General features: G+C 44.1%; 1 protein-coding gene across 2 annotated transcripts in view; it reads right to left on the bottom strand.

The window, feature by feature from the left end:
* The window catches only part of LOC311253344 (nck-associated protein 5-like), a gene marked incomplete at its 5' end in the record, with an annotated part of 154,179 nt that overhangs the window by 92,145 nt on the left and 34,971 nt on the right, over nucleotides 1-27,063 (bottom strand). For both annotated transcript variants that reach the window (XM_084347242.1, XM_084347243.1), the window contains one exon: nucleotides 8,582-8,655. In XM_084347242.1, coding sequence (XP_084203368.1) covers nucleotides 8,582-8,655 — 74 coding nt within the window. The remainder of the gene's footprint in view (nucleotides 1-8,581; nucleotides 8,656-27,063) is intronic.

Genomic DNA, 27,063 nt, shown 5'->3' on the forward strand with positions numbered 1-27,063 from the left:
CTGAACTACAAAGAGCCCCTCCTGAGACTGTGTGTATATGTGTGTGTGTGTGTGACTGTCGATATGTGTGTCGTTTAACTTCTGTGTGGCAAGATGAAGTGTGTAATACAATGAAAGCGATAATGCACCTCCGTCATGTTTCATTAAGCAGGGGGATGGGGGCGGAACGACAGGCAGGATGGCGGTCCAGCGAGACATCATCAGCGGGCGAGATTTTTTCCTCCTCGTGCGACTCAGGAAGTGCGTCGAGACTGGAATGAGCAGGATTAATGCTGATGGAGTTAATCTCTAATTAATCTTCAGCAAATCTTAAAGAATTACTTAAACATTCCTTGTGTGATTATGGTAAACAAGTGGGGCCATTATGCCGGGCTAATTTAGTGGCATCCTCTCGCTCACACTAGTGGCACTGTTGGTTTTAGCAGTAACACATTTTTACAGCAACAAAAGCCTTTTGTTTCCCGTCACAAGGAGGCCCTTCTCTATCATGTTTTACTCATTTCACTGCACATAGAAGAAACAGATCTATTCTCCTATTCAGTGCTGTAGAGACCCGAATGGAAAATGCGGTATATTAACTGATATATGCTGACATTTGTTTACAATCGTTGAGTTAGCTAAAAACTCAATGTGGTAGTAGTTTATTGACGCTTAAATGCAATAAAATTCTCCTGTTTTGTGCTGTAGAGCAACACAGGCCCCAGACTGGGGTGAACCTCCAAATAAACATGCTTACAATACCTACAGTGTTGCAAAAATCAATGTGTTATGAGTTTACTCTTGTTCAAAGCAGAACATCTGACAAGGCGGTTTTTAAGTCCTGCCATAAATCAACCAAATGGACAAATAATCCCCTAAATAAGACCTGGTTGCATGCAATGTAGAATACATTGTGCAGATGAATAAGGGCTGACATTTGTTCAAAATGCTCATTGGTGTTAGTAGTTTATTTGTTTGAATGTGTCTATTTTTAAAAGGTTTAGTGCCAGAAAGCAACCAAGCAGAGCTGAATGTAACAACCGATGGGTGCTAACATCTGTTTAAAGTAGTTACATTAGTTAAAACTTGATGTGGTCGTAGTTTATTGATGTTTGAATACAGAAAAAATAATAAGACCCTCCTGTGTTGTGCTGTAGAGCAACCAAGCCCATTCACAACCCTGAGAAATGGCGGACCTTCCAACAAACATACTTACAATGAATGCAGTATCTCAAAATCGATGTTTTTTAACAAGGCAGTTTTAAATCATGCAATCATGCGGATGTCAACCAAGTAGTACACTATTTTAAATGCAGTTATCAATAAAAGCCTTTTGCAATGATTAACTTGTCTCCATGAAGTAACTACCAGTAGTTCATTTATGATTAAAGGCAATACTTTTGCAGAAAACAGTCACATAAATCAACCAAGAAGATTTCCCCCCAAATCAGACTTGGTAGCACACTATGTAAAATGCAGTGTGCTGACCAAAAGATATCCATAAGATGTCATTTTCTTGACAGCCATGGTCGTATCTCTAGTCATATGTTCTACTGAAGCAATATGTTCTCGAATCAAAATGATCTTTAAGTTATCTCCAGTGTTTTTGTTTGATTTGTTTGAAGAAAAATCAGATTTTAGAAACCGTCACACCATCAGGAAACTCGTATGACATCAAGGCTGAAATGTTATGAATTTCACACATTTTCACCCCTTCCTGTTTGCTCAGAGAGATGAGGGGGATGTTTTTCGGAGGAGCCCTGGGATATGGAGGTAAATAGCATGGATGCAACCACTGTGACTTCAACCAGCCAAAACCACACGGGATCTGTCAACAATCCAAACCACACAGGATCTATCAACAATAAAAAACCACACAGGATCTGTCGCTCCTTCTTATCTTAATGTGGGGATGTTTTCCAAAGTGCTGCGCTGCACATATTTTAGTCAAAATAACCGCACGCTTTCCTGAGCACAAAAGGAGTGTCCTCGCGTTATCCTGAAGCTGATCTTGATAATAAGATCTTTTCATTGCACAATGGAGAAGAACTCAACTGAAGTTAACAGACCTGAGTGTTGTGCGAACCGTCATTTAACGAAACGTAGAAAACTGACAGTGACTGAAATCAGATAAAAAACTGTAATATTCTGAGACAATGCGTAATTAAAAGTGCTTTTCTCACAGCACAACGCACTCAAAATTAGTGTCTGAGAACTCACTTATACAAACAACAGAAGTAATTAGCCATTATGCAAGAGTCAGCTCTTAAACACAGCTAATTGCGTCGAGGAATGCAGATAATTCCCCTATTCAATCTAAACGCCAAGAATACGTGTCACAAGTCCTATAAAACACAACACATCCATGTTGTGAAACCACTACATCCCAACAAAAATTGTTTATTACAGCACTGTATCTGCAGGGAAAGGTGAGGTCCATTATGCTAAGTGTAGAATTTTCTGAATAAGTGCAGTAGACAGCTGCTTAACGTTATACTTAACCTTGAATGCTTCAGGAAATAAACTGAAGGCTTATGGTGAATGATATGTGGAGACGGAGGCAGTGCGGGGGGGGGGCGCAGGCATATCATTCCTTAAGTACTCGCTGTGTATGGGAATGCAGCGCTGCAAGCAGCTATGAAAACGACCTTGAGGGGGCATCAATAAAAAGCTTCATTAACCCGTTCGATTAACCTTTTCCTTCTCATAAGCTCCATAAAACCGATGCATGTATTTCAGCCGGGCTCCGACTGAAATACATGAATCAGGGAACAGAGCGTCTGGCGTTTACAGGACTCGGGAGACGAGTGTGACCAAAGCCAGACAGACTTAGTCAATCTTTACTGAGACAAACTAGCAACAGGGCACCAGCGGTATCACCTCCTTAACTAATTGCATTGGGGAGTTCCCAGTAACGCAGCTAGAAAATGTCCCGATGTCTCTTTAAAAATGTACAATGGTTTCACGTTTTTTTGGCTACAAATTGTGCTGACGTCTCGTCGTTTTGCGCTTACAAATGTTGAAAGGCAGTGTTGAACAGTGGTCTCTCGCTTTCCTACCCTCCAGTCTCGTCTCACCTCGTGAAAATACCCCTTTTTTCGGCCACAAATTGTCCCCGATGTCTCATTTAAAATATCCAGTGGTTTCATGCTTACAAATGTTGAAACACCATCTTGAACAGCAGTCTATCGCTCACCAGACGTCTCAACTCATCTTCTTAAAAATACCAGGGTTTTGGCTGCAAATTGTCCCGATGTCTCATTTAAAATATCCAGTGGTTTCACGCTTGCAAATGTCGTAACCGATTTCGAACAGCGGTCTCTCGCTTGCCAGCCAACTCTCCTCGACCCCTTTTCCCTAGCTGTCACGCCATTCCCTCCTCCTCCTGGCAACAAAGTCACCTCATACATATGTAATGTTAACGTGATGTGACAGGTACTGAAGAAATGTTGAAATATCCATGATTAACGTATCTGTGTTTTGCAGGAATTTACAGTGCCAACACTTTATTCTGCTGACTGAGCTGCCTTTGGCTCAATTAACTTTTATTCCAGCCTTCAGGGTTCCCCCCCACACAAACTTTCATCATGCATTTCTTATGTATTGTTGAAAAACCCAAGGAATATCTGGAGGAAAAATACACACAGATTTTTCAAAAAGTCTGTTTACCAAATTCCAGCAGTGCCTGAAGGGTCCACTGAAGGTTTTCATGGATTGATTCATTCCTCCACTGACTGCTCCTTTGAGATATTTCGGATTCTGGACTCCTGGGCCGTAAAGTGACCTCTAATGGATGGATTAGGCTCAGTCATTCACTTCAGAGGGCACACAAATATACTTTGGGAGTGCATTAGATCTCTTTGGAGCTTAGCGTGATCAAATTATTGCATTAGGCCGGTCAACTTATCCAATTAAAGTTGTAAAATGCATGGCTCCCGCCCAAGCGAAACGGCAGATCCTTGGGGCGTTGGACGGTTTGCGGGAGGCTGAACCCTATCCACCTCCTCATCGACAGAACAGGCCTCGCCACATACTTCAGCCGAGGATTACAGCCTTTCATCTCGCGCAGACTGCCGGCAGCACACAGGCGTCTTTGAGGCCAGATATGCCTTGTAGTAACATCAGCAAGGTCCACATTTGTAAAGCTGTTTCCCAGCTTTGTGCTCCTGTGGTCTTTCTTTCTCTTGTGTATAAACTCACACATTTTTTTCTCTCGCGCTTAACCTTGACGTCCTTGTTGCACTGCAAGGACATTTTCCTTCATTAAAGTCTTCTAATTGATTTAAATTAAGGGAATGATTGATTGTTAAACTTCAGTGACTTCAAGTAGCTTAAACAATTTGCGAATAAGCTAATTAAAAATGGCAGAAAGGGGACAGAAACAGCAATTTCAGTCAGTGTTCGATAGTTGCTCTCAAATCCTTAATCCAAAAATTCCCAAATCCAGCAGTGTCCGAACAGACAAGGGCAAATGGGAATAAATGTCGAGCAGTTACGGGAAGAAAACGGTCAATTTTCAATTCTGCCCACAGGCAAATTCACTTACACAAAGAAAGTCCTATTACCTATAATCCCTCAGCTGAACGCACATCTGATCTGACCTCCACTTTCTATGCCGTCTCTCGAACCGCCGTTGCTCTATGAACATGACAAATAGCTTATTGATCAGCAGATGTCGTCGCTAATGTCCTTTCGGCTTGGGCTGCAGCTGCAACCTGTCCTAAGCTCCACGGATCTCCAGCTGAGTCCTCTGCCTCCCCCATCCCCACCTTCCAGTCACTCCGAGCTGGGCCCCCCCCCCTGCCCGTCGGCCACCCTCCTCGTCCCTCCTTGTCCTCCAAGGTGTGGAAGGGGTCACAGACAAACGCCATCTGCTCCAACAGGCAGAAAATGGCAGGTGAGGCCAGCTCCGGGCCATGTGACCTGATGCCGGCCGTGCTCGACCCACTAAAAAACAAGGTCAGGAGAAGATTCGCGGTGGGGGGAAACAAACACCAGCTCAGCACAGTGACAATTCATGAGAGGGAGGAAAAAAAAAAATCTAATCTACATTGTTTTAATCCACGGGGAAGATTACACAGTCACGGTGCCTTGACACAGCAGCTTGTCAGAAAGAGGTCATGCAAACTCACTCCCCGCCCGTCATGCTTTTTAACACTGCGGAGCATCCATATGTCCCTCCTACACATGTCTGTCACTCAGCAGAAGTCTTTAATAAACTCCATTTTACCCCGGCTGTGCCCTCGCCAGCATCTCAAGGCCGCCACTAATGACATTGGAAACAATTAAGACGACATTTGATCCAATTTAATGAGAGAGCACTGCGAGCAACTGGAAACCCCGGGTCAGCGTCCTACTGTACGTCGCGTCTAAACGTTGCCAAATTTGGATTTGCTCCATCTGATGTTGACACTGTGCCGTGGTGCTTTTGTTTCCGTCTGTCAAGGACGTGGTCACATTGAATAGAGGGAGCAGGAAAGCCCGGCCAGCATCCCACTGGGGTTTTGTGCTCCATCGAGCAATGATGCTGCGACTGAGTGCAAGAGCGTGAGTGTCGGTGTGTGCATGTCGAGGATACGGCAGATGCTTCTGACACAAGCCTATAATCCAAAACAAGCTATCTTTGGACCATCTATTCATGTTATTGTAAATCTGCACCTTTCTCACCACCTGTAGGCTTGAAATGTGGCTCTGTAGCTGTTAGCTCCGTTAGCTCTATCACCTCTGTTAGCTGTTTCCTCCTCTGTTAGTTCTATTAGCTTTATTAGCCACGAGCTCTGCTAGTTATTAGCTCTGTTAAATGCTAGCTTTTGTGTTCTTTTAGCTCTGTTAGCTGTTTCCTCCGTTGGGCTAGTTCTATTAGCTCTATTAGCACATTAGCTCTGTGAGATCAGTCAGCCTCATTAGCTGTTAATTAGCTCTATTAGCTAACTAAGTTAATTAGCTGTTAGTTAGCTCTATTGGCTGTTAGCCCTCTTAATTCAGCTCAGTTAGCTATTAGTTCTGTTAGCTTTTAGCCCAGTTCGATTTGCTCTGTTAGCTGTTAGCTCTGTTAGTTCTATGTGTAGTGGCAGCTGCTACAGCATTAGTTTTAAGCTATTAGCTCCTTTAGCTGTTAGCTCTCCTAGCCAAAAACACTGCAGGACTCTGCTGCCCATCAACTGCTAACAGCTAACAGCTAACTAGCTCTCGTCCTGCTGATTCCAGCAAGATTTGTGGTTCACAATGTAGCATTATCAGGGGAAAAAGGGTCCAAGGGAAGGTTCTGTTCGTCCCAAACACATTTCCTATTGTCTTCAGGACGACAGGATGCCAATAGTCTATAGTCCTGCCGCTCAGTCTGGAAGGCAGTGCGTGTTTATTGCTCAGAAGGTAGGCCAAGATTCCTTAAAGTCTCTGAATTTTCCATTTTAAGTAAAAGAAAAAAATCCAAACCACAACAAAGATGACGTAGTTCTGCATATTCACTTGACACGACGACAGTCCAGTTTAAAAAGAACTCATACTTGTCAAATGTGTGCACTCCACCAGTGTGAAACTACCCTATAATATGGTACAATGAGCCACATGAATGCAGTGGGTCAGTGGGTCATGAAGAAGGGATGCAGAGAACTGGAGGAATGTAAAGGCGTCTCTTTCTCTTCTTGACGGATTGATGGGCCCCATATTCTGATGGGTGGAGGCAGACATCTATTGCGTCGTGAGATGCTGCCTAATAAGGGTTAGGAGGCGTTTTTTTAACGTGAGGTCTATGTTTTAGCCGAACAAAAGCCTTTGTGAAGTCATTTATCACTGTCGACGCTGTGAATCAAGAAGGAATAGCTACAAATCCGGCCTGGTGGTGTGTTGTTTTTTAAAAAAACGTGTTGAATATATGGAGGTTTCTCTCCACTGGCTCGAGGGCTTCATCTCAACTGTGCAGAAGTTCTTGTAGTAGCATGTACCCTGAACCACAAACGCAGCACTAATCAGCATGTGATCGACTCTTATCTGATCCGCGTTTCTAAAAGGATGCACTTGAAAAGGCAAATCCTACTTCAAGTTTGATGTAAGTTTACACAATACAGCCTCTCTGTGGGTGTTCCACTGAAGTTAGTCCAGCTTTTATAATGACAGAGTACTCTCCGGTCCACAAGGCTTATTAAAGACTTGGTAAGAGTCCTGTATATTAGAAAATCAAGTCAATGAAAGGCTGAGTGCTGTCCGAAGGTAACAACAACTGAGATCAACCAGTGCGTAGTTGATATTACAGAAGCAACCTCTGGCTGTACAAACTTACATGTGTGCACAAAAAGGATTTCACAAAGCAAGCCCCGGTATTGAAATGGCAAAATCCCTGCAACAGAAAATGTAACGGCTGCTAGCTTGTGTAGGTTTGTAACGTTAGCGTCCAGGTTAAAGGCACTATATGTGAGAATTTTAGTTTAAAACACTGAAAAATTAAAGGTGCAATGTACAAGAAACGACCACCTTTCCAAATCAGAGTAAATACCGCACAGCATATCTCTTGAGCAACCGCTAACAGTAGCTGCTGTTAGCTCAGTTAGCCGTGCAACTGGTGGTCCTTAGCTAACTCTGCCCGGACTAGGACTGTGACTCACTGTTGCCTCTTAAAGGACAAAGTCGCGTCACGACACAGGACAGGGTGAGGCTAGCTGGTTAGCATGCTAACTTCAGTCGACATCTCTGTCTACGTCTTTGAGATGATGTCAAAACTGTCATTTCTACGTATTCTGTTGATAATTATCGGTCAGCAATTTACCAAATGTTAAACATCAAATGGGGATCATTGTGAAGATATCCACTCCAATCTTGGAGTCAGTACAAGTTCATGGCTTTGAAACCACTTGGTCCTCTGGTCCAAACGGGGGTCAGTCCCCCACAAAGACATTTGGCTCTTTCTCAGTGGCTAATAGTCACTCTGGGTGTCACCAAAGATGACTCCCCAGTCTTATAAAGAGGGGTGGGGATGACATAGACGAGAGGGTCATTCCTTTACACATCACTTCCTTTATTAAGGGGCTGCCCTGGCCTAGTAAAGGGGATGGTCAGTGGTCATCCATCCCCCCCAGCCACCCACCCTGAGACCCCTTTCCCCCTGTGTCCAACCCCCAGCCCCTCTCTGCTCACTCAGGGGGAAAATTACTTTGAGCCGGGGGAATACAGCTCCATTGAGATGGAGAGAGGGCTGTACAAAAGAGGCTGAAGTTTAAAAAATTGTCTCTTCTTTCTATTGGGGCAGTGCATCACGGCAAGGGCTAGGACGATAGGAGCACGGAGGGGACAAGGTCATTAGATTGGCATCTCCATAAGCTCTCCATTCCCCATTGTCTGGGCAAATCCGCAGCAATGGACCTCCATGAGAAATGCCCCCAGTCAACCCCACACTGGGACCGGAGTCTCCCCTTTGTCTGACACTTTTTAGTGTGCTTCCAACACAAAAAGCATTTCTCAAGAACAGCGTACAAAGCTTGTCTCGCACTCAAAACCAAACAACATTGTTCTGCTGCCTCTGGTTCGGGAATGGATTGCAGGCAGCTGTTGATATCCCGAGGCAATAAAACATCTGCCCAGAAAAAAAAGTCTTAAGAGCGTCTCTTACCTTCGGACATTACGCCGCTCCTCCTCGAGCTGTTTGAGGAGCTCGTCGATGCATTTGTTGGCGTCCATGTATTCCTGCCAAGGAGAGATGGGAAAAGCCAGAAGTAAACAATGGAGTCAGTGTGCAAACGCTCACACTGAATACAGGTTAATTGGAAACACGGGCAGACTTTAAAGGAACAGTTCACACAGAAATATGAAAATGTTGTCACTAGCTACTCCCAATGGAAAGACTGGTTGGGTTTTGTAGTCTACAAAACATTTCTGGAGCTTCGCAGCAAAACAGTGTTGCCGCTTAAACAGCTGAAGTTGATGGGGACTTGTTTCAAAACGTTAACAAACAACGTGAATAATACACAAAATGTCTTCATTAACTTCGTCCAGCATGATCAAAGTCTACAGAAGGCACGAGGTCTTAAAGTGATTTGAAAAAGACATTATTTGCAACCTCGTTGGCCATTTTATAGATCTGTTTGGTTGTTTTTGACCCTTTTCTAAGCCAAAATCTTCACTTTAGCTCCGAAGCTAAAAGCGTTAGCGTGTCTGAAATGGATTCAACTGAAAAAATCATAAAATTACTCAACACGGCTCGTCTGGTGTCATCCCTGAGATCTCAAATTGATTTGAAAAGACGATATTTACACCCTTGACACGCTTTAGACAAGGTACATGCTAATGTTTTTAGCTTAGCAGCTACAGTGAAGATTTCAGCTTTAAAAAAGTAAGTAAGTAACGTCTTTTTACATCAGTTTGTGGCTTCCTGAGACTTGGATTATGCCAGGCGAGCTGTATGGAGCCATTTTGTGGGTTTTTTTGCTTGTTTTTTAGCGTTTTAAAACAAGTCCCCATCTACTTCAGCTGTTTAGGAGAATGCAGCAACACTGTTTTGCTCCAGAAATGTTTTGTGGACCACGAAACTTCATCAGAGTGAATTTTCATGTTCGGATCGACCGTCCCTTTAATAATGACCATCCATCGATCAAAAGCGTTCATGAGACGCTGTAAAAAATCACGACTGGACTTCGTATTTCCTCCATAAACGTGTGAAGAGCAGCGAAACGGAACAGAAGCACCTCCGAGAAGGTGCGATTAATCAGTTTAGTCTCTCTTTTCTGTCTCTCTCCTCGCTGTGTGTAACTCCAGAAGCACCTCTGGGTAACTTCTAACGGCTGGCCCAGAAGCGAGCCCAGCTGTGTAATGTCAGCTGGGAATAGCCGGCACTCACAAAACGTGCGCTACTGAGTTACAGCACGGTAGAAATGAGCTAAGGCTAAGAGCAGAATGGAAAAAACAGATGTCAGGATTTCTTGGCTATACGGCCTAATGATTTGCCTCTCAGTGGTCCAACTACATAAAGAAGAAATAGGCCACATAGGCACCATACTTCAACCATCTGGGTTTCCAGACATCCCGAGGTCCACCTACAGAACAGAACAGAGCCGGTCGTGACTCGACGCCGTCAGATTCAGTGTGGTCGAGGTTCAAGACTAATTAATTAGATGTTAGCTTGACAGCTCGTGACGCATCTCCTGGGTAAACGCTTATCTCAGTGGGACAGATGCTCTCCATTGATTTCTAGACACTCCAGTCATGTGCTCCCACGGTGTAATTAAATAATGGGGATTCCCATGAAGAGGTCAGCGGGCCAGGAATCTCAGTCGAAGGGGGAAAAGCGTAGCAGTATGTGTAATGTGTTTATGAAGTGAGCTCTGTGTAAAGTACACATGAAGCCTTTTGCTTGACCACAGCTGCAGCTCCTTTACTCTACCACCAGCATTTGTTTTTCTTTGCTACTGTCGTGACCTCAGTTCCCTTTTGAAGTCAATATCTGTGAGAAGCATTATAAAAACTATGAGAAATATTCCCATGGTAAGTCATTATTATGAAATAAAAAGTCAAGGTGATGAGGGAAAGAGTAAAATTATGTGAAAGTGAAATTATGAGATAATAAATTGATATTATGAGATTAAAAGTCAAAACTTTGAAATATAAAGTCGAAATTATTAAATAAAATTCCTAATCATGACATTTAAAGAATAATTATGAGAGAAAAAGAGATTAAAAGTCAAAATTAAAAGATAAAAGTCATAATTATGAGATTAAAAGTCATATTTTTGAATTACAAAGTAGAAATTATGGGATAAAAAGTCCTAATCATGATATTTAAAGAATAATTATGAGATAAAAAGTTGAGTTTCTCATAATATTGAACTTTTTGAATATTTTTTTCCATCAAGCTTACTTGTCATTTTATTTATTTTGTCCTCCACCAGCAGAAATGTGCTTCCATACACTTTAATTATTCACTGCATGGCACAAAAAATAAAAAAACAAAACAAAAAAACACAAACAGATTCTTTTGAAAAATAACTTTTGACACCGCGGGGAATCGAACAACGAGCACAAACTTTTCGGCGGACCTCCTGCTGCTATACCATGAAAAAAATAGCACCAGCCAGTGTGACTTTGTTACAATGAGACATCAAAAGAACGCATATTTCTTGGGAACAACACTGTGAGCCGGCATCGGGCGGACGAAAATAACTCGTTGCCACATACGCAGCCAAAAACAGCCTCCAAAACAACCTCTTAAACACAGAAATGATCCAGATTTTGCCAGTTGTGACCTCTGTTTAACCTCCTCCAGGGACCGACCAGACTTTAAGTTCGTCTGCTATCACTGCATGGGCTTTTTTTAACCTGTGGCCTTGACAGTAAACTCACATTAGTCCAGATGTTCAGAAACACATGCTGCTGCTCTAAAATACAGTAAGTGCAGTTGTTTTGTCTGCCCCGGCTCCTCCCGGGGTGCCGCTTTCCCCGCTGCTGCCTCCGAAGCAATTATCGCGCTTAATCTCACATCTGAGACGGCCACTCGAAGACACTCATCACCGGCCGGCTTGCCTCGGTGCCAGCAGAACATGGCACGGGGCCCAGGCGTCCTGCAGAGTCGCCAGTCAAGGGCACTCTGGGTGACCATTAGGGGGAAATCGGGCCGATGCCAAAGCGCGACAACAGATCGATGCTTCACAGCGTGGCGCCGCATTTTCCAATTTCGCCATTTTCCCACAAAAAGCCAACAAAGTAACATCAGCTCCTCATCTTTTCATCATGTCGCTCATCACTGTCCTCATTAATTTCGACTTAACTGGTGTGACAAATCTTTCGTGTTTGGAAAGCAACCAATTACAGTGTTAAGCAACAGAGCCCCGAAGCCATCTGCACGACTGGGAGCGCCGCAGCACGCAGCCGGGACGCCACTCACACCCGAGCTGAAAGGGCCATTAGCGCCGAGCTAAGTTCCCAAAGTTGGATTTAGTGTTGGCCCAAACAGCAGCTGATCAATAGCAGAAAACACAACGGCTGATCGTGATCGTATTGGGTCTGTGGTTTCGTCCTGACTGAGTGGGTGAACGAGGTGAAGCTGGGAAAAAAAGCTTATCAGAGAATATCAGAGACATTGGCGTAACAGCAAGGTGCATTATTAAAGGAAGAGTTCACCCAAAAATGAAAATTCAGTCGTCAGCTTCTCACCTTCAAGTCGACAAAACATTTCTGGAGTTTCACAGCATAACAGGGTTGTAGCATTTTCTTAAAAAGTAGATGGGGACTTGTTTTAAAACATGAAAAAAAAACAACCGAAACAAAAAAATTGAATGGCTCCGTACAGCTTGTTCGCCGTAATCCACGTCTCCAGCTACAGTGACAATTTCAAATTAATTTAGGATTTTAAACTTACAAAAAACAACAAAAAGAAAACAACTCCATATAGTTCGTCCTCCGTAGTCCAAATTTCTGGGAGCCCTGAAGCCAAAACCTTGAATGTAGCAGCTAAGCTAAAAGTGTGCACAAGCTCGACTGCTCGTCAAAGTGTAAATAACGTCTTTTCAAATCAATTTGAGAAATTAAGGGGCTTTTTCTGAGACTTGGATTACAACTGATGAGCTATACTGAGTAATTTTATGCTTATTTTATCAGTTGAACCCACTTCAGACACGCTAACGCTTTTAGCTTAGCAGCTACAGTGAAGATTTTGGCACAGAAAAGGGTGTAAAACATCTTTTCAAATCAATTTGGGATCTTGGGGTTTATCGGGACTTCAACTATGGAGCCATTTTATGTTTATGTGGTTGTTTTCTAAATTTAAAATAAGTCCCCATCTATTTCAGCTGTCCTGGAGAATGCAGCAACGTCGTTTGCTTCGAAGGTCTAGAAATGTTTCGTGGACGACAAAACTTCCCCTGACTTACCATCAGCATGGGCATGGGAAGCCTAGATAAGGACTGAATTTTCATTTTTGGGCGAACTGTTCCTTTAATCAGAAAATACAGGTGTAGTATGAAAGAAACCGGCATCATTCGCTCTCATCTACTCAAGAAAATGTGTGACTTTCCTTCTCAAACAGACCGTCTGGGGGTGAAACGCCTCGTCTCTCCAAAGACCATTAGCAACGCGATCCCGTAATGACCGCGGCCGCTGCACAAAGGGGAACCTTCTTCGTGAAAGCCCCATGTCAGGGGGAAATATTTACAGGCCACATCAAACGTGAAGTAAAGCTGCCTGAGTCTGTGTTGTCATCGCGCAGACCCTTTCCTAATGACAGGGCACTGAAATAATCCTCGGCGCACATGAAGGAATGCGGAGAATGCGGCATGCTTGTTGTCATGTGAAATGGGGAGGGTATTTAAAGCAGGAGATTTAAAGCATGACTCATGTTTGTAATGCCGCGTGTTATATCTCCAGCCAGGCATTATTCCTGACGGTTTTACGGCGTGAGTGAAAGCTGCACCGTTCCCACGAGGCCCAGGCGGGTACTCACGTGTAGACCAGGGGGAGAAAAAACAAGGTGAATTTACTGACTGGAGACTTTATCGGAGGCATATTTTCTGCAACTGCAGCACGGCCGGCGATTCCTTACAGCGGTTAAAACGTCCCGAGAGCTGTGAGCTCATAAGGAGGACGTAATCACCTCTAAAGTGTACTAAATCATAAGGAGGGTTTGAAAAGTCTCTCCTTGACAGCAAGACGACAGAGTACACTTTGAATGAGGTGCACTGCTGATTGACTTCTACAGGTAACTTTCACATTAAAAGCACAGAACAATGACAACAAAATACGCAAACGTTTTCTAACTGTAATCTTTATATTCTGTGATTTTGTTTGTCTGTGACTCTTCTTGAGGTTTCTTCCATTTATTTCTCTGTAGTTTGATGACATCATGAAGAAGCAAGAGATCATGGGAGTTGTTCTTTAAAGACTTAATCATCTTTAAACAAAATATTTCAGCTTCTATTGGTTGATGAGACAACGTTACAAACAACAACGCTAGATTACAAATTTGCAGCATTTACGTACTAAGTCAATTAAAAACCAGTTTGAGAATGGCGGACCCCGCCACAAACAATAAAAACTACCATATAGAGAGGCCATAGTCTCAAAAATGTAGTTTGATGAGGTCATGAAGGAGCGTGGGATCATGGGAGTTATCTGTGTTATATTACAGCTTTAATAATCGCTGCTTCACAATAAAAGCATCCCCGTGGCTTCACTTTGAATGCTTTTAATGTGAAGCAGCAGCAGCAGGATGATGTTTTTTGCATTAGCAGTATCTCACTAATATGATATCTACCACCACTAGCTGCATGGCTAACTGAGCTAACTAGCAAACGGCAACTATGGTTAGCAGCAGTTGCCATATAAAGGTAATTACATGTAAGGATGGTTCAGGGTTCAGATCTCATTTTCACGATCCACATGCTTTTTTTTCCCGCAATAAATGTAATTTTAATGTTTCGAGAATCTCTAAAACTATTGTAAAAGTTAAAATGTCAATGCACACCAAGTTATTCTTTGTATTTTCTACGTTATCTTCCTCGTCCTCTTCTCTACCAGCTCCCCAGAGGAGAAAAATACCCAGTTGTGTGAGATTAAATACACTTTGGGCCCCTGAAATTGCGACTTTAAGGTGTAAGGGTTCAAAGAGAGGTGGCCCATGGTACATATTTAGTTGCAGATAAATCTAAATTCAATTTAAGCCCACTATCGGACATGATATAGATTTCTGCTCTTGTGATCTGAGCGGGGGCTCATCTCGAGTTAACCCTGCAGGTAATGTGTTTGCCGAACGTTCCTGCTCCATGACCGCAGGTTCTCAGCGGTGTTTATCCGGCCGTGTTTACTCATGTGTGTGAGAGCGTTTGATAAGGAGGCTCTCGGTGGCTGCCGAGGGGAAGCCGTCCTCCCCGCCTCGCCTCGCCCCGCCTCGCCTCGCTGCTTGACTCCCCGCATCATCCAGTCCGCCTCCGACTGCTCGTGTGCCTTTTATGAAATTTTTAAAACGCGAGCGCCGTCCCCCCCGCTGTTCTGGCACTGAGGAGCAAGACGGAGGGGAAAAAGGGGGAAAGAAAAAAATATCCACACAAACATGCAAACTGACTTGACTGACTGACACAAACCAAACGCAATCTGTTTAAGATTAACAGTCCAGATTTCTCAGTCATAAAAACATCAGATGCATTATTCATCCGTACGAGCCTCGCTCGCACGCTCTGCTCTTTCACACATTCTTGAAGATTAACAGGGATGGAATCGCATCCTAGACAAGCGTCTGGTTCTGATCTAGACCTTCTGGAAAACAAACAAACCTAAAGCCTGATAAAACTCTGACCCAGCTGCTCTGAAGGGTCACGGGTGCGCTTTTACTTGAAGTCCTCCCTCCGCCTACCTTGATGCGTCTACAGATCAGAGGCTGGCGTTGGGAGATAAGACACCTTTGTCTCTGGAGCGCTCTGGGAATAAGACCCAGCAAAAAGACAAGGTCACAACCTCTACCCTCTTCATCCCAACCTATCTCCCGCTGATGACATGCCAGCTCGGCCTCTGGGACTCCCGAAAAAAAATCGACTCCGAGCCCCGTTGCTGCAGGTTTTGACAGAAAGTGGAGCTCCCGCGTGAGCTACAGCGAGTCAAAGGTTACGCCAATATGTAAGATTTCATTCTGGGTGTATTTTTACGGCCACTCTTGAGAATGAGTTATGACAGCGACTTCTCAAGGTGTGGGGAGATACAGCACATCCGATACGGCCGTTGGTCTTGGACTCCTGCCAAAGATACTCTCCCGCTGAAGTTTATGTGTCCGTCGTTAGCAAAGATGTAAACATAGCAAATTTAATCAAGGGAAAACCTACTCCTGTGCGCCGGTATAATTCAAGACGACTGCGATGCTATCGGGGCGGGGTAATGAACTAATCAGTATGACTAATGGTCTCTGTGAGCAGATTTTCTAGAAACAGGTCTCCGTATCAGCCGGCCTCGGTTAAATTCATTAGTCTTATCAGCGTGTTTCGAGGCTCGGAGCTCGTTACTCACATCCCAACGGGCCCGGTGTCAAAGCATCAGGCCGGCCACAGAGCTCTCATATCCTCAGACCGCTGATAGCTCGGCCGATAGCCCTGCCTTTTATCAGTGGACAGGGGCAGCCACTCAGGTTAATGCGTGTGATTTTCTTTTAACGTGGGAAAGAAAAAGATACAGAGATCTGTAAAAATATGATTTGTCGTCGGGGACTGGATGTGATTTTATCGCGCTGCGGTCGTGTAATGAAGGACGTCTGTTTCCTCTGACACAATGATTTGATGGATTCGTAAAGGAAATTGGTGATTGACAGATTCAAGTGAAGACAGAACGATGGGAAGAGACGAGTTCATGACCTCGACTCTCCACCCTACATGTGTTCTTGTCCTTATAATCTGTATATTTTGTGGTTTTGTCCATCTGGTTCGTACACTATCAGACTTTCTGTCCTGGGAAACTGATCCCTCCTCTTCACAAGGTTTATTTAATGCAGAAATCTTATATATCATATCTTTAAACCCAGTGTTTCAGTTGCCTTACCCAAAGTTTATCCACCACAACCGAGATCTTCGTGCAGATATTGACTTTTATCTCTCGATCTATCCTTAAGATTACCTCTCTCACTACCTCACAGTTACAGTAATGAACCGACACTTAGTAAACGACGCTGAGCTGAGCACTATACTGCTTAATTGTTCCTCAGACCTCGCTGACTTTAAGGTTTTGGAGGCTCGCACAGAAGCCTCATTGAGTCGAGGACATTGGCGTAACAAATGCCTCCAGTGAGCGGGATATTCTTCATCTGCCTACCTGCCCCCGAACGGAGGAGTGTCGGGGTAATATGGATTACTCGAGATACAAAAGGGAGCCTGTTCATCATCAGGGTGAGTTTCAGCAGTTCGGGTTATCTGATGTTCTTCCTCCAGCAGCACCTACGGGGCCCGGCCCAGCCCAAACATCAACACCTCGCCACCGTCAGGAATCCAAATCCCCGCAGATTATCTTTCCAAACATTAAGATACGTCCAACGCTCAAATAACCCCCCCCCCTCGTCTGTTCGGGCTCCTCCTCCTCGGCTCTCCGTGGGGTTTGACAGAGCGAGCCATTCATGCCTGTTGGGAAACAGTGGCAAAGCTGTTCACGGCGCAAATCTCACGGGGGAGAGTTGGAAAAGTAGCTGACGAATGAAATACATGGGATCTGACATGGCTGTTCGACCACTTCCACAGAGCTGACCTGTGTGGAAGAGTGGGTGCAGACCTATGGGAGTCCATGTATGTTGTTACTGAACCTTTAAATAAAGACAAGTCACGTTCGTTTTTGACCAAGGAGGTTCAGTTTCAAAATAAAAGCCCCAACAAGTATACAATGAACAGAAGAGAATATGGAAAGTCTGCCATGTAGGTCTTTAACTGCTTCATTTCATCTCTGACCTTTGACTAAAGCCCCAAGTTCAGCTTTGTGAGCGTTTCAATCTTGGTTTCTTGGAGTCAGGAGTGACTATATCTGGACGAGAGGGTGGAGAATATCCTGATTCGATCTGACTTAGTACCTGAGCTCATGCCGTGGTGGTAACTTGCTATCATAAGGTAGCTGCGCCCTAAATCATTCCCTGCTTTATCGTCTATTTTGCTCTAAACTAGACCATAATTTACAACCTGAGCATCATGCTGTGTTGAAGAAGACTTCAAACTAGAGATTGAGACCATAAACTCATTAATACACTGTTTACTGAGGTAATAAATCAAGTGAGAAGTAGGGTCATTTTCTCATAAGCTTACATACAATCTGACTCAATTTTGCAACCAGTTGAGAAAACCATTGAAATTCACAGTTATTGTTATAAAGGCTAGTTTGAATGAGCCATGAGAGGTTTGCATACAGTAAACTTTAGTTTTTCCATGTTTGATATCCGTCCTCTCTCTGTTTCCTTTGTCCCCACCATCTCTCCCCCTCCTCTTTTGCTTTTCAGCCTCGTTTTCAAATCTGCAAAAACACACATCAGGGAGGAGCGGTCGAGGAATGCTGCTTTTAGGAACAAAAACAAACACGCAGTGTGTCAACGCTGGTACCGATGTTTCCAGACAGGATGGGAATCTAGGAAACAGGGGACGTACAGGGGGTAGTCTGCTGCCCAACATTTTACAAGCCTGGGGGCTGCTGGGTTTTATTATCATCTGGGGGCCAATATTCAGCCAGGTGTACTTGGAGTGGGAGGGAGCGTGGCGATGACAGGAATGAAAAGGAAACCTGGACCTGGTAACCCACAGGAGCACAAGGGGAAAATAGAGAGGGCTGCTGTCGGAGAGCGAGAGAGAGACAGCCAGAAAGGATCAGAGAGGTTAGAGAGACGAAAGCAACAAAGAGAGGGAAAGACATCCAGAATTGGAAAGAGGATAAATCCTCAGCTGGTGTTGACAGACAGAAAAACAGGGAGGATGAAAGGGAAAGACGGGTGATTGTCCCAAACAATTCAGAGGATTTATTCTAACATTTCTTACTACAATTACACCAAAACACACTGATACTGTTGTTGACTTCTTGTGGATTTTCTGTGATGTTGAATTGATTTGTGTCGGAGCTCCAGACTGGCACGACTCAGCAGTGAGAGCGGCGAACACTGTTTCTGTTTCACCTGCAGCTGAAGTGGAAAATTCCCCTTTTTTGGTTGATTAATTCTGGATCCCGAAACAAAGAGTTAACCATCGGAAGTGAAAAGCTCTTGATAACTTTCGTTGTTGATGAACTGTAACCCGTAGAGAGGAAAGACCTACCCACTCCAACAGCGAAAAGTTGAGTAAAAGTCCGTTTATCTCGTCAAATACTGACGCTTTGCAGCTGGAGTTTGGGTCGGCCGCCATCCCAAAGCTTCAGTATTTGATGAGTTGGGCACTGGACTTAAAAATCAACTTTCTTACAAAGTGGACCTTCAACTTAACCCACCTTGACTCGTGGTTACAGACTTTCCACCCAAAGAACTCAAGGTCCAAACAGGAAACAGGACAACAAAGCTTTGACTGATCACTACAATTTAGACAAACAGGTCACTGACTTTCTAAATTTACATTTACCCAATCATCATATCCAGTTTCATGTTGAAATTCTAGCATTTAAACGACTGTCACTCCTTCCTGGCCCTGAGTCTCTGAGCCCAAAGACAAACCCTCCAGAACCCATCCCCCCCCTCCTTTAACATATCAACAAAGCAGCCCAAAAAGCAGGACTGGATTCATTCCTGTCGGCAGAATTCATGACAGCAGCTATAATCACTTACACTGTAGACATCAACAATATCTGGAACACATTGTCGATGATGTCAACGATTTGAGCCAAACATCACCGAAGGAAAGAGCTCAGACACAAAGAGCACGAGAGCCTGAGAGAAACTCTCTGGAAAGTGACAGGGGAAGGGGCAGATCAGAGCGGCGGGCTGATGCTAAACAGATGTTGGTTGGTTTCGCAGGGGGAAGCCGGGCTTCTGTTTATGCAGGCTTTGACAGACAGGCGCCGCACCTAACCGGGCCACGCTGCAGCGCGAAGCGAGAGCGGAGCGAGGGGCCGATCAAGTAGCAGCGACTGTGTTCCTTCACGGGAAATTAGGCACATTATAGATCGAGCAAAAAGCCCTCAAGAGGATCCATTCAGCATCATCTGCGCCATCCAGCTCGCCTCTCCAGCACTTCTCGCCTCTTCTCATTACAGTTTGATGGTATGCTTTGTGTCGCCGCGTCGGCCAGTGCTTACTTCAACATCTCTGGCTCGTCAATGGTGCTTTCTTCAAACCCAGAATAATACTCACATAGGCCCAGTTCAGACCTGGTGGTACCAACGTCATGAGCGAGCTGATAACAAGTGGACAGCTCTAAGTACAGGTGTGACGGACGGACGGACTCTTCCCTGCCAATGTTGGCAGCAGATGATTGTGAGCACACTGTCAACTAGTAAACGCAATATCACCAGACTCCCTTAACAAATCGTTCAATTTTGAGAGCTGGCGTGTGAGGAGAAACTTTGCGAAATGGTCACAGCATATTCTACATCATTTGTGCCTTCTTGTAAATTCGGCAATGCATTAAGTTGTTTCTTTCCTCGTTAAAGGTGTCAAAAATGCATCTAACCTGCACCATGTAGCAGCTGTTTAAACACACTGCTTCAGTTCATTTCACCTACACTGAATTTATGAAAGAAAAAAACATTTTATTGATGGAAAACATGTCAAATTGTATAAATACAGTAAGCTGTAACCAATAAAGGCGCCTTGTTTGTCACATGTGTCGAAACTCCCCAGACTCCCTTAAAAAATCGCTCAATTTTATGAGTTGTTAAGTAAGGAGAAACTTTATTAATGTTGTTAAACACCGTCTCTGACAAATTCTTAATTATTTTAGCCTTCTTGTAAATTCGGCATTAAAGGCAAGACATTACATGTTTTCTTTCTTTGTAAAAAGCGTTAGTTTGTCGCAGCATCGCTGTACCAGCCTGTCTGCTTCCATGTCTAAGGTGCGTCTCACCTGCCAACATTTTCACTAAATTTATGGGAGACGACTACATTTTATTGACGGTAAACATGTTAGATTTTACAAATACAGGAAACTAACCAATATAAGGTAATTGTGTGTTGCACGTGGAGAAAGTCCCCAGACTCCCTTTAAAAAACGCTCAATTTTGTGAGTTGTTGCATGAGGAGAAACTTTATAAATGTTTTGAAACGCTGTCTATGACAAATGCTTATTTACTTGGGCCTTCTTGTAAATTCGGCTTTGAAAGCAGTGCAAAAATTGTGTCCATTTGTTCCAGTGATGAACTGGCAGACTCAGGACAGATGTTAGTAACAGATCTGAACAGGGCCATCTTGTAGAAACGAAAGCACTTGCCAAAAAAAGCTAAACGATACCTGAAACGACCCCCAGAGCGATCTTGTTTCATGACCCTGACTGATGAAACCAAGTGCAATCCGAAGAAATACAAGACGAAGAAGTAAGAAAACATTACCTAATCTGCTCAAGTTCAGCTGTGAGGACAAGCAAGGTAACATCCCAGGTAATTCATCAAAATCCACAAACACAACAAAATCTATTCCAGTCTCCTGACCTCCGAGCGTGTGTTTTCACAGAGATATTTCTTTCTTGAGACACTCTGTCAGATTCCCTGACATTTCACGTGCAATAGCTTCAGGCCTCAGCTTTATCACCGCCTCTCCTCTGTTTAATCCAGAGGCTGATTTATCGACGAGGCCTGTCGGTTGAGCCAGGTGCCGGGCAGATGTTTGAGGCAAAGCGTGGAGGCATTCCTGCTCGAGAAAAAGCATTAATGTCAGCGTCTGATTTTCTTTACTCTCCGTCTTCTTGCCTCGGGACGGGGAATGGAGATTTTCCCCCCGCAGGCGTGCGAGGAACCATAACCGGAGGGGGAAATGGTAATGTGACAAGTGGACTGGATGTTTGTTTGCGCTCCTGTCATCTCCACACCCACCTGTGCCACTCATCCTTATCAGATCCGCATTTCCTATCTAGCCTGACAGTGACGGAGAGCGGATCAAGATACAGTGAGGTGATTTCTCTTTTTAAACTGGGGGGGGGGATGGAAGGTGTGGTGGGGGAATAATAATGCAAAAAGAGATGGGTTGTGGTGACTTTTGACCTCTACTGCAGGACTCAGTGCCGCGATTATTCCCGTGGTCATGAATTATTTCTTGGAGGGGGGATCGCAGCGCATCTTTCCAGACTGTGGGGGTGGCTCGGCTGCAGCCTCAGGGTTAGCAAAACAGACTCGTGGCCAAAAGGTTGCCTGTTTGAATCTGAAGGCTAACTGCAAAATATTTGCGTGGGGGTGCGAATGAGCAATGCACACACTTCCCTAAACAGAGATGTGCCCCTGACCAGCGTGGTCAACCCGTGGAGATGGCCATTAGCCTACATTACATGGCTGCAGCAGCCCCGGCGTGGGTGGTGTAAATCTAGGTAACCCCAACCCCCCAGGCATCGCTGTAAATAAGAATGTCCTCAGTGAACTCGCCTTGTTAAATAATACATGTTGAACAATGCCTTGTACGGTGCCTGATCACTGAAGCGTCAATCTTTAACTGTCAGGGTTCGAAAGATACAATGCAGTAAACATTTGACGATCACAAGTTCCCTCAAATAGTCAAAACCTGGAGATATCCATCATTTCCACTAGCCAGTACAATCTGAAATACAAATATCTGGGTATTTAGCAGCTAGATGCTCCACTATGTTCACCAGCACATGGCTACAGGTAGTCCAGACCTCTCTGCTTTGTTTATATTTCCTTTAAACCAATCACAATTGTCTTGGGTGGCTTGAGGCCAAGGATTGGAGGAGGTGCCCCTGCTAAATAGTGTCAGGGGAACTTGTTTTGATGGCACATTTGCACATAGGGTTTCGAGCCTTGGTACGAAAATGGCTCAATACCAGTAAGAGAAAAGGTAACAACTGCTAGCTCGTTTGTACCGTTAGCGACCAAGCTAGGGTTCGGATAACATGCCATTTTCAGCGTGCGGGTTGCTAGCTTGGTGGTTATTGTTATTTCTTGTAGAAACAGGTTTTTTGAAAATGCAACTACACAGATAGCGAAATGCTATTGCTAGCTAATGCTCGCAAAATGCTACAGGCTTATACCCAGCGTCTACATTCGGTTGGTCAGACTAGATTCAAAAACAACAGCTGCCTGCTGCCACTGAAACTGGGATGGAAAACCAAAACAATGAGCTAAAAGAAGCCACAAAGCATCAAGTTTGCCACATAAACACATTTTTACATGTGCAGGTTTTCAGAAAACGGAAATTTCTTGCTCTCTTGTGCCTCTACCATGTCTCCTCCTTTTTGAAAACCAATTTTGACTTTGATTACCGACAGTAGAAGCCTCAAAGCATTCTGGTGAGCCCTCCATGAAATACTGTACTTTTTTCTTTCGCTCAAAAAAAGCACCATACTGTACTTTCACCCGTGCATTACCATATTAGCCGACAATCATTTGGGAAAACGTGACGCTGCCGCCATTTACAGACGGACCGCAAAGCTCTCAGGAAGTTTTTTTGTTCTTATGTTTCAGCTCCGACATCAGGGGCAGCGATTCAGGCTTGAAGAGATCATCCACACCCTACTTTAGCTGCATCCATTTCATGGATTAATGCGAACAAAGACCTCTCAGTGCAGCCGGCTCACCGCACTCCGTCAAGTGATCTGAGAGAGGAGTGAGAGTCCAGTAATTCAGCCGCATAAAATATTTAAATCGACCATCATCGACTTTTGAAAGGCATTATTGGAGCATATTTCAGCCGGGCTTTTTACAGTCGGAGCTCATCCAGGTTGGGGAGGAATTTCAATATGAGGTCTGGGGGCCAACCACACACTGTATTTACACAGTTAATGGCACTAAATCCTTCTTATCATCGCGAGTGGAGGCTTTATTTTTAGCAACCATATTTGTTTTATTTCTTCCAGATGGGGAGCTGGCGAAGGAATTTGACATCAGCGCTGCTTCTCCCTTAAACCCTCTCAGACGGGGTGACATCAGTGGATGCTTGGATACTTATGAATTAATTAAATTTCCACTGACATTCCTCACAGGATCCCGAATCAGATTTAATTTGTTTGTGGATTTAATATCCTGATACATTTTCGGATATTTTAGGATCAGAATGTGATAGTTCCGCTACTGTGGGAAAATGTCGCAGTGCAAGGACCTGAATTTCCTTTGCTGAGGCCAGCTATTTGCTCTTACAATAACAACACTGTTCTATCATTATTATTTGTTTACTCAGCTAACCCTCTTTATCTGGGGCAGCCCCCCTTTTAGACCTCACATTCCCTGAACCCTCTGGAAGCCGTTTTCTCCACCAGCTGATTGAAAGCGAGGTAGCCGGCTTCATTCTGAGGGGTCACAATAGCCGTCAGATTGCCCCTCTGCGCCTGAAAGCATGAGCCATGGTATTATACATGTCCTGTGTATAATACCGTGGCATTATAGAGGACACGCTAGAGCATTCTGCATTGTTGGCCTTGTAGGTCAGAAGTTGGACTGACCACGTTGGTTGGATAATGTATGTAGGCGGACAGAGAAGACATACATGGTAGGCTCGGAAATACGACTGTTATATATCTTGTAGGAATAAAAGACACGGAGGATGTCAGTAAACGTAGGTTAGTTTAGACTGACTTTAAAGGGGCAATACACGAGAATTTTAGCTGAAAACATTCAAAAAATTAACTAGAATTATTGATAGAATGTGAAGAAATAGCAGTTTTGCTTTTATAATGTTTATATATTGTGTTGCGGACATATCTACTGAAGTTAGCATGCTAACCAGCTAGTCCCAGCCCATCCCCATGTGAAGCTCCTGTGCTGGCGGTGTAAACACTAACACTTTCCAGGCCCCTGAGCTCCAATTCTGAACTGCTAGCTTGCATGGCTAATTGAGCTAACTAGCTAACAGCAGCAACAGTTAGCAGCAGTAGGCAGTTACTACTGATTTCAGGATCCGTTTCAACACTTGAGGAGATGATGGAGAGAAAGAGCTGTATAAGGACACGACCAGCACGTGGTTAGCTTAGCTTAGCTTAGCTTAGCTTAACTTAGAGCAAAGAGCGGGAACAAGTGGAAAATGGTAAAAATTACACCCACCAACACCTCTAAAGCTTGCTAATTAACAGGATATCTCTTTCTTTCTTTAATATGTTGGTACCAACCAGCGGATATCCGAGGAAGTTGCTTGTACCTGCAGATAAATCTCCTGAAAAACCTCCATTTAAAACCGTTTATCAACTAAGAGTTCACTGTTTGCAGCGTCTTGAATGTGTCAATTTTCCCAAAGTTGGACTATTGGCAGCAATTTGAAGACGTAACCTTAAACTCTGGGAACTTGTGATGTTTTAGAGACTAAATAAGACTCCTTAATGAAAAGATTATCAATAAATCGACTCATTATAACCGTAATAGTCAGCTACAGCTCTCGGTAAACCAACATCTTTCAGCGTGGTTTTATGAGGGAACAAATTGCTATTTTCTGTATTGTTGTGTTGCAACGTCAGAAGTCGATACCTGATCGCACTGTTAGTGCAATTAGACCTGAAAGGGACTCGCTGAGTCCGTCTGAATGGAGGCCCGATGAGAAAATGAAGAGCTTTCACCGTCGCCTCATTTCAGCATCCTCTCTGAGTACTTGCTGCACATAAGAGGTCCATTTAGAGTGAAACGTATCCACGTTCCCCCCCTCTCGCGCTGGAGTCGAGCCACGGAGGCAGTAGGGGAAGTGGGTCAGGGGGAGAAAGGCTTAATAATGCACTAATTCAGCTGGTTCGACTGGAGTCTCGTAACCCCCCCTTCCCTCAGAGACAGGGGAAGGGCGGGGAAGACGGCGAGGAAATGCCCTCCGAAATGAAGCAGGATGAACCGGTGGGCAGGGCTGTGGTGCAATATTTAACAAAGAGTAAATACAGACTGCTTTGTTGGGCTGTAAACACATCGGACCAATTTCCTGCAAAATGATGATAATCCCACAGAAATGAATGTAATAAAATAATCATAGGAATCTTGTTTGCTCTGCATAATTTCCTGCGTGGAAATCTCCTCCTCCAGCTGTTGTGCCAGATGGATGCAGGGCCGCGGCTCGATGGCCCGCTGGCTGCCACGGGGTCCCCCACCCCCCCAACAATAGCCCCTCCGTGACCACCGTGACCACACACAAAGGCGGTCGTTGACCACTGACACCGCAGACAATCAGCCCTCAGGGGTCAAACGGTGCAGCGCAGAGCATCCCTCATTCAGCTCCGGCTCACCTGAGGCTCAATACGCCTCATAAAACCTCAATCACCGCTCTCGTGTCTGGCCGGGGGAAGAGAAGAGGATCCCGGAAAATCATTGAGCGCCGCAAGCACATCACCATAAAGTTGAGTTATGGACCCATGAATGGCATGCAGATCATATTATCTCTTTAGAAAGTGACGGAGACTCAATAATGTGAATGGCTCCAGCTAGCCGGATGACTCACGCAGACAAATGTTGCTACATGCAGATGATATTGATTCCTCGCATGGATCTTTTTGTATGGATAGCCCGACTTTTAATGACAAAGAGCCTGGTGTCCAGATCACTGCAGCTCAGAATCAATGGCTGATATTAAATGCACTGCAAGACATATAGACATATATACATCAAGTCATAGAAACCTGAGTGGAGTTTTGAATCTTAGATTACTCTGAGTGTTCAAGTTTCTCCTGAAAGAAGACAATCACGTGTGAATGTTTGTTATTCACTTGTGAAAATGTGACATTTTTTGATTTTCGCGTGTTTAAAAAAACATTTTCAGTTTAAGTTGTTTTTGTTTCTATTGAAAAATGTAATTTATGTATGAATATATATGTTATTCATAGGTGAAAATGTGATTTAAAAAAGTGGAAATGCTCATTATTATGTGACAAAAGCCAATCATATGTGAACATTTTCCAGTTTACATGTGAAAATGTGGGATTCGCGTGCGGAGAAGTGAATTTCACGTGATTTCATCTCCAATGTTTCATTTCCACATGTGGAAACTTTCACTCATATGTGAAAAAAACACAATCTCTTGTGAAAAATGTGCAGTTCACATGCAGCATTATTTTATTGTCGTGTTAAATTTTTTGTCCACATGTGAAAATGTTTAATTGACAAAGAGCTTCGCATCCAAATAACTTTCAAGAATCGATGGCTGATATTAAAGGCTGGAAACAAGCTGCAACAAACATCAGGTCGTATAAACTTCTTATCTTATTCGTCCTTGCTTCAAGAGATCTACGTTTCTCTCTGAAGGTAACCATCTTCAGAAGAAGGTAGATCCACATCCTGTTGGATGGATGAGGATGAAACCACAGGCCTTCGTGCTGCGTATACGACCAATCTTCCGGCCGCTGCCTCTTTATATAACGGTGCACCATCAAGCAGCTCCTGCATGAATCTCCTTCCAATCACAGTAATGGCTCCGCTCTGCGCCTCCATACTGATACTTGGCATTTGAGATAATGTGGCGTAGTGGTTGCTTTAAAGCCCTGAGATAACACACTTGAACACCACGTGGAGATTGCTTTAAAAATGAGGCGGCGTGATTAGGAAACTGAACTGAACCAGCAGGCA

Source organism: Pagrus pagrus, assembly GCF_965226575.1.
Source record: "Pagrus pagrus genome assembly, chromosome: 24".
In the NCBI taxonomy this organism is placed as follows: Eukaryota; Metazoa; Chordata; class Actinopteri; order Spariformes; family Sparidae; genus Pagrus; species Pagrus pagrus.